At 51.2% G+C, this 7,607-nt stretch overlaps 1 protein-coding gene across 1 annotated transcript; it reads left to right on the top strand.

The window, feature by feature from the left end:
• Positions 1–3,217: 3,217 nt before the first annotated feature.
• LOC130263067 (olfactory receptor 14C36-like) lies at positions 3,218–4,716 on the top strand. Its single transcript, XM_056510538.1, has 2 exons — positions 3,218–3,435; positions 3,528–4,716. Exon 2 carries the CDS (start codon positions 3,551–3,553, stop codon positions 4,481–4,483), a length of 933 nt encoding a protein of 310 aa, XP_056366513.1. The 5' UTR covers positions 3,218–3,435; positions 3,528–3,550; the 3' UTR covers positions 4,484–4,716.
• The last annotated feature ends 2,891 nt before the right edge of the window (positions 4,717–7,607 follow it).

Below are 7,607 nucleotides of genomic sequence, written 5' to 3'. Positions count from 1 at the left end.
GAAGATTGCACAAACCTTTCCAGGAGTCCAAGTCAGAAGAAAACCCAAAGTGTCTCAAAGCATTAATGGGTCCCACTGAGGTCCATCCCCAACACAGGCTCCTCATGGACTCCTTGGAGGAGAGAATTGGAGGACATGATTGCCCAAAAATGTCTCAGAGACTCAGAGAGGAAAGGAAAATCCAAAGTACCTTTGAAACCTTGAGTATCTCTAAGTATTAATGAGCCTCCACTGTATGTCAATACAAAGCTCTCAAGGGACTCGTTAAAGTAGATTAATAGTGGCCATGATTGCATAAACTACTAAAAGAGCTGGTATCAAAGGGAAGCTCAAGTACCTTAAAAAAACTGAGTACCTTGAAGCATTAATGAGCCCCACTGAATGTTGTTACTGACAAAGCCTCTCAAGGGACTAATTAAAGCAGATAATTGGAGGCCATGATTGCACAAAGCTCTCAGAGACTCCAAGGCAAAAGCAAAACCCAAAGTCCTTTGAAAAACCTGCAGTCCCTGGGAGCATGAAGGAGCCCCCAGCGCCATTCCTGACCAAGGCTCCCCAGGGACTGGTCCCAGCAGATCCCTGAGGCCACTGGGATGTAGGGGGATGCTGAGGGCAGGACAAGGGGTGACAGTGCCCAGCCTTGCTGGGGCTGTGCCAGTGGCTCAGGACAAGGTGTCTCCTCACAGCCCATGGTGGCACAGACCCTGCTGTGCCCCAGGGCACCAAGGCTTGGCTTCCCTTTGTCCCCACCTCTCATCTCTGCCTCTATTTCTCTCCTCTGATTGAGGCTTGGGGACACTTTCTCAGTTGTGACCCTCAGTGGGACCCATTAAACTTTCAGAAACTTTGGAGTTTTGTTTTGACTTGGAGTTCTGGAGACGTTTCTTCAGCTCCTTCTCAGGGACTGATGTTCAGGGCCTCAGCACAACCCCCGAGAGGGTCATTGAAAAACTTGTGCTGTGTCTGTGCTGCTGAGCTGGGCTGGGCTCCTGGCACAGACGCAGCTCCTGGCAAGGGCAGCGCTGCAGAGAGACAGCTCTGCCCTGGAGCAGCTCCTGTGCGCAGCCCAGCAGGGCTGGGGCACTGCCTGCAGCCACCCCAGGCACAGCACAGAGGCACAGAGGGGTTAAACTCAGCCTGGGCTGGGAGCAGAGAGCACAGCTCACTGAGGGCTCACTAGAGCAGAAATCCTCACAGTGTTTGGAACAGTCACTCTGTGGCTGTGGGAAGATAAGCTGCAGTTCCAGCAGGGATCTCCTGAAGCAGCACATCCCACAGCTTTCAGGACCTTCCAGGAGGACTCTCAGAGCTGCTGCAGTGCAGGGAATGTGGCCCTAGGGCAGGGCTGGGTTTCCCTGCTGCAGCAGCCGAGGCACAGCCCAAGGCAGCTCCCTGTGTCCAGGCTCTGCTGCGTCCAGGCTCTGCTGCAGGGCTGAGCAGCCGGGGCTGCAGCCAGGGGTGCCCAGGGCTGTCCTGCAGAGCAGGGTCCTGCAGCCCAGGGCGCTGAGCTGGGGCAGGGACTCTGCTGCCTGACAGGGACAGCTCTCAGCCAGCCCAGGAGCTGCTCACAGTGCTGGGGGAGAAGTGCTGGGGGCAAGGAGTGACCCTGAGCAGGGCAGGTGCTGCTGCTGAGAGGTGCTGGGTAGGGCAGGGCTGCTACCAGCTCCAGACCAGCCTGGGCACAGCTCTGGAGAACACTTCCCAAAAGAAGGTAAGCCAGGGATTGCTGTAAAGATCAGGAGATTTCTTGAGAATGTTTTCGATTTCCTCCTTGGAGAAGGATGGGAATGTTGGGGTGATGACAAAGAGATTTTTGCTTTTTATACTTTTTTCATAAACTTGTAGCTCTATAATTATATATGAATTATATAAAATATTATTACATACTTATATAAGTATAATCCACAATGAACTCTATTAAACTCTTAAGTGACTCTGTTAAACTACTATTATATACTTATATAACTAACTGCAGTACATTTCCTCTTACATTTTTGAATAAGCTGACCTTCTAAATATGTTCCTGAAATAATGTATAGCCATATTATCAGGAAGAGGACCTACAAGAGCATTTGATTTTTAACCAGAATGTGAGCAGTCCTAATAAAATTGGGGGAAAGAAGCCCTTGGAGCTACTCCAATGGTTTGACCCAAGGGTGTGTATCAGGGGCAACCAAATCTCCGTTGGATGTTTCTGTTAAATATCCTAATTAATCAACCTTAATAAACTGTTGGAATCAGGGCCTGGGTGTGTCCCATCCCCACTGGGACACCTGGATGCTTCCAAAAAATGTCTGTTTTTTACTTTAGCATTCTAACACTCTTGCAAGGGCATTTTTCTCTTTTGTTAATAGACAACAAGGGGATGAGAGCAGAAGAAGAGGATTTGTAATCAGATACTCACAGAACATTCTGAGTTGAAAGGGACACACAGGATCACCAAAGAAATGTTTGAACATTTACCGAAACACTGGATCTGTATTTTTGGGTGGTTAGTGTTCTTCTCTTGTTTCTGCCCTCCCTGATGTTTCATTGTTATCTGCTGCTCTCAGGAAGGCTCTGGGATTGCAGCAGCTGAGTCAGGCACTGCCCTTGGGATTCCTGCCAGGCAGGGGTGTCCACGGGAATGGGGTGTCCAAACTTCCCTGGGACCTGTGGGGCTGTGGGCAAAGCAGTCCATGGGAAAGGGGAATGAGCTGAGCCCCTTCCCTGAGATCCCATCATGGGCACACCTGGGAGTCTCCTTGCTGTGTCCTTCCAAGCTCTGAGCTGCCCTCCTGGGTGCAAATCTGTGCCAGAGCCTCTCAGAGTTCCCTGAGTGTTCCATGGGGAAGTGCAGAGATGTCACAGATGAGGAAATGCTGTTGGGTTTGCCAAGGGAACCGTGAGTGTCCTTGGCAGAAGGGGGTGCTGAGAACTTGCTCAAAGACCATTAGAGAGGGTGAGATATTCAGGGATCCCTCTGCTCTGGACAGGGTCTGGTTTATCCCAGGGTGGCACAGGAGTGTGATTGTGCTCTGATTCCAGCCAAAGGTGCAAAGCCAGGGCAGTTGGGAACAAGCCCATCCAGCCCCTCACATCTCTCACTGGCAAACTGTGAGTGCAGCAGAAATGCTGGGGATTTCTGTCCTCAGAGAAATATGATTGATGTGTGGGTAGGAAAACAAATCCTAAAACCAGCTCCTGGCATCCTTTAGGTTTGGGAGTGCAGAAGCTACCAAGCCTTTCTGCATTAGGAGTGATTCCACTGACAAATCTTGAATATCCAGCCTTGTCCCTCTGCCACACAGCCACACACCCAGGGCTGCAGGCCAGGGATGGCTCCATGAGAGCCCCCCTGCACCCGCCTGGCTGCTCCTGGCACTCTCAGACAGAACAATTGGAGCTTATTCCGGGTCCTGGATGAAGGTTTGCCCAGAGCAGGATCAAGGGTGGGTGACTCACAGCAGGACAGTCCACTGGGAATGGTCCAGGTTTGGCTCAAAGCAGCCTCTGCTGACTTGTCACTGTCCTTTATCCATGAATAGGTCCCCATGTCCAGAGACAGCAAATGTCCAACAGCAGCTCCATCAGCCACTTCCTCCTGCTGGCACTGGCAGACACGCGGCAGCTGCAGCTCCTGCACTTCTGCCTCTTCCTGGGCATCTCCCTGGCTGCCCTCCTGGGCAACGGCCTCATCATCAGCGCCGTAGCCTGCGGCCACCACCTGCACACCCCCATGTTCTTCTTCCTGCTCAACCTGGCCCTCACTGACCTGGGCTGCATCTGCACCACTGTGCCCAAAGCCATGCACAATTCCCTCTGGAATACCAGGACAATCTCCTATGCAGGATGTGCTGCACAGGTCTTTATGCTTATCTTCTTCCTTGGATCAGAGTATTTCCTCCTGACCATGATGTGCTACGACCGCTACGTGTCCATCTGCAAACCCCTGCACTACGGGACCCTCCTGGGCAGCAGAGCTTGTGCCCACATGGCAGCAGCTGCCTGGGCCAGTGGCTTTCTCTATTCACTGCTGCACACAGCCAATACATTTTCCCTGCCCCTGTGCCATGGCAATGCCCTGGGCCAGTTCTTCTGTGAAATCCCACACATCCTCAAGCTCTCCTGCTCAAATTCCTACCTCAGGGAACTTGGGCTTCTTGTGTTTTCCATCTCTTTGGGATTTGGCTGTTTTGTGTTCATTGTTTTCTCCTATGTGCAGATCTTCAGGGCTGTGCTGAGGATCCCCTCTGAGCAGGGACGGCACAAAGCCTTTTCCACCTGCCTCCCTCACCTGGTCGTGCTCTCCCTGTTCCTCAGCACAGCATTCTTTGCCTACCTGAAGCCCCCCTCCATCTCCTCTCCATCCCTGGACCTTGCACTGTCAGTTCTGTACTCGGTGGTGCCTCCAGCCCTGAACCCCCTCATCTACAGCCTGAGGAACCAGGAGCTCAAGGATGCCCTGAGAAAATTGGTGACTCTGTATTTTCAGAAGCGTTAAACTCTCTTTTCTGCTGCAGTGCCTTTAGAATGTAATTCTACAATCTTAGTCCTTTTCCCTCTATTTGTCCACTTTTGCTTTGGTAATTTTTCCTATTCTTGCTGTGTTTTTTACAAAATACTGTGTCATTTCTCTTTGCATTTCTTCATGAATATCTAATATTTTTTGAATGTCAAAGACTTGCAAGTTGTCTGTTCCCCATGCATTTGAATAAAAATAAGTGGCTACCCTGACTTGTGTGTCCAAGCTTTTTTTCCTGTGCCCTTCCTATCTCTGCAGGGCAGTGCCTGTGAGCAGAGGTGGAGGGAAGATACTCCCAGCACAGCAGCACAGCCAGGGACAATGGCCCTGGCTCTCTCCACATCTGCTCTTCCCAACTCCACCCTCTCCTTGCCAGCCCTTCTGTGGCTGTAAGGCCGCAGTGCTCTGGCAGCTTGGTCACTGTTCTGCTGTGTGTCCGTGCTGTGAGCACAGGCAGGGACAGGCCATGGGCACAGCTGGGACACAGCTGGGCTCCAGCACAGCAGCTCCACCAGCAAAGGGATCTCCTGAGGGCAGGGCAGGAAGGCTTTGCTCTCCTTCAGAGCTGCTGTCAGTAATGTGCTCCAGGAATGCAAAGCAAAGCCCAGTGCCTGGGGCAGAGGGGCAGTGTGCAGGGGGCAGGCAGCAGTGTCCTGGCACAGCCAGAGCTCCTGGCATGGACCTGAGAGAGCAGCAGAGCAGGGCCTGGGCTGTGTCTTTGTTCTGGCCACAGCCTGGGAAGGTGCTTTAGGCCAATTGTCCCACACCAGCCCCTGCATCCACCATACCCAGCACTGGCCTCTGCCCCACCTGCAGGAGGTTGTTTGTCCCTGCACAGAGGGACACCAAGTGACCAGGCCAGCAGGCCATGTTTGCTCTGTGCTGAGGAGATTTCAGCAGTGCATCGTGTGTGTCGGGAGATGAACCCAAGTGAGCACAAACACCATCATCAGCACTTGGGGATTGCACAAACAGTGCCTTGAGGCCACTTCACTCTGGGAAACCACCTGAATTCATTACTGGGCCGTTGTTGGGACTGCATAGAGAGAAACATCCCTGGCAGGGAGGTTACAAAAAAAAATGCTCAGGGCAGCCAAGGACTGCACAGAGAGGCCATTCGAGTGCCCTGGTCTGTGGGGAGAAATCAGAGCTGCCACCCTTAAGGACCACCCTGAGGACCTGGACAGGGCTGTGCTGTGTTCTGGGCACTGACCTGGAATTGAGGGAAAAGGCCTTTGGTATCAGGGATGTGGAAAAGGCCTTTGGTATCAGGGATGTTGACAAGACTGGGCAGTGTCATTGTGAGATCTCTCTCAAACCCCTTGGAAAGGCCAGAGCCATCCCAAAGGGTCCTGGGCACTTGGGAAGGGCAGACATGGAACCGGTCTGCAAACAGGGCAGGGAGGGGCACGGGGAGAGTCACAGACTGGTCAGGCTCAGCAGGGAAGGGCATGTAGCAAATCCTCCTGCAGCCATTCCAGGCACTGGCAGCACAAGGCAGGGATTGCAGAATCCCTGTGGAGGGGAAAGAAGGGGATGTTGTGTGCCCAGGCTTTATCCGGCCTGGGACTGGGTCTGCTGTGCTCTCCTCAGAGCCAGGCTGGAGAGAGCTGGGCTGCAGGAGTGGAACATGGGGTGGGTGGGAATTTGGCTGAACAATGAGGGTCAAATGTCATCCATGGCACAGAGTCCTCTTGGCAGCCACTCCCTGGTGACATCTTTCAGGGACCAGCCCTTGACCACCACTCTGGAACATTTGTATTATCGCTACAGTAGCATGAAACGCACTTTCAATTCCTTAGTTGATGCTGCCATGTTGTAGGGAGTCTGAGACAGAATTCATCCAGTTAATGGCGACTGAAAAATGTAATTGGGCAAGATGACTGAGCTAGGTAAATTTGTCTTGCTATCAGGTTCCAAGCAAGCCACAAGAAAAGGCAGAAGGAATATATGCATCAGAAGAAAGGCAGTTCAGAAGGGAAAATTCCAAACCCAACCAAAAAAGAAAAACCCAAACCCAACCAAAAAACCTCCAGAGCAAGACCCACTCACAATAACAGAAAGCCCCCACAAACAAACCAACCACAAAAAGCAAAAGCTGCAAACAGAAGTAAAGCAAATCCAGATGAAATTTCCTAGCAGCGGAAAATGTTTAACCACGTTGTGGCAGGAGAGGATTCTGTATGTGTAGGTGCTCATCTGAAAGAAAAATGTCTTAAAAAATAAATCAATCCCTTGGCCCCTTACCCCCTCGTTTCTCTCAGTTCATTTCTGAGCATGGTGTGACATGGAATGGAATGGAACATCCCTTGGGTCAGTCCAGCCCAGCTGTCCCATCCCTGTTCCCTTGGGAACACTTGCCCACCCCAAGCCCATAGGTTGGGGGAGGTTGCAGACACGCCTCATGTGGGGTGAGCACTGTGACAAGGACAGGAGAACAGAACAATATTTTACTCTTATCCAGCAGAGTAGAACAGAACAGCACAGCCTTGGAGAAGCGGATAAAGGATGTAACTCTGGGAAACAGAAGTTACACAAAATGTAAGCAGGATGCCAGCTCAGCTCTTCAAGGCTGACAAAGCAGAAGTTATAAAAAACAGTAAAACTGCCATTACTCAAAAGCAGGGGTCAAGGAACAGCCACTGAAAAAGGACTGGATATTGAAGACAGACCCCAAAGAACCATATAAGGACTTGTTATAAGAGGTGCAATTGCATAAAGTCAAAGGTAGTGGGGATAGCTTATGAATATGTAATCAGTGTGTCTGATAAAAAACTCTGTTCACCTGATGCTCATGCACTCAGTGCACACCTGAGTGATCACCATGCTGTAACAAACAATACCTGTTTTCAATTATTTAAAACTGTGTAAGGAACTTCTATCCTACAGATTTCAGTATCAGTGGTGTCCTTGACTCCATTATGCCCCTTGCACAGTTTCACAATGGCACCTTGGTTCCATGAGGCCGAGCTGTATAACAATGGACCCTTGGTTCCATTAGGGTCCATACTGTCAAAATGGCTTCCTTGTTCTGCACTGCCAAAATGCTCTCCTTGGTTCCACGAGGCTTTGCTGTGTCACAATGGACCCCTGGTTCCATGAG

Source organism: Oenanthe melanoleuca, chromosome 25 (assembly GCF_029582105.1).
Source record: "Oenanthe melanoleuca isolate GR-GAL-2019-014 chromosome 25, OMel1.0, whole genome shotgun sequence".
NCBI lineage: Eukaryota > Metazoa > Chordata > Aves > Passeriformes > Muscicapidae > Oenanthe > Oenanthe melanoleuca.
Note: the sequence above shows the minus strand (reverse complement) of the source record. Positions and strands in the feature narration are given on the sequence as shown.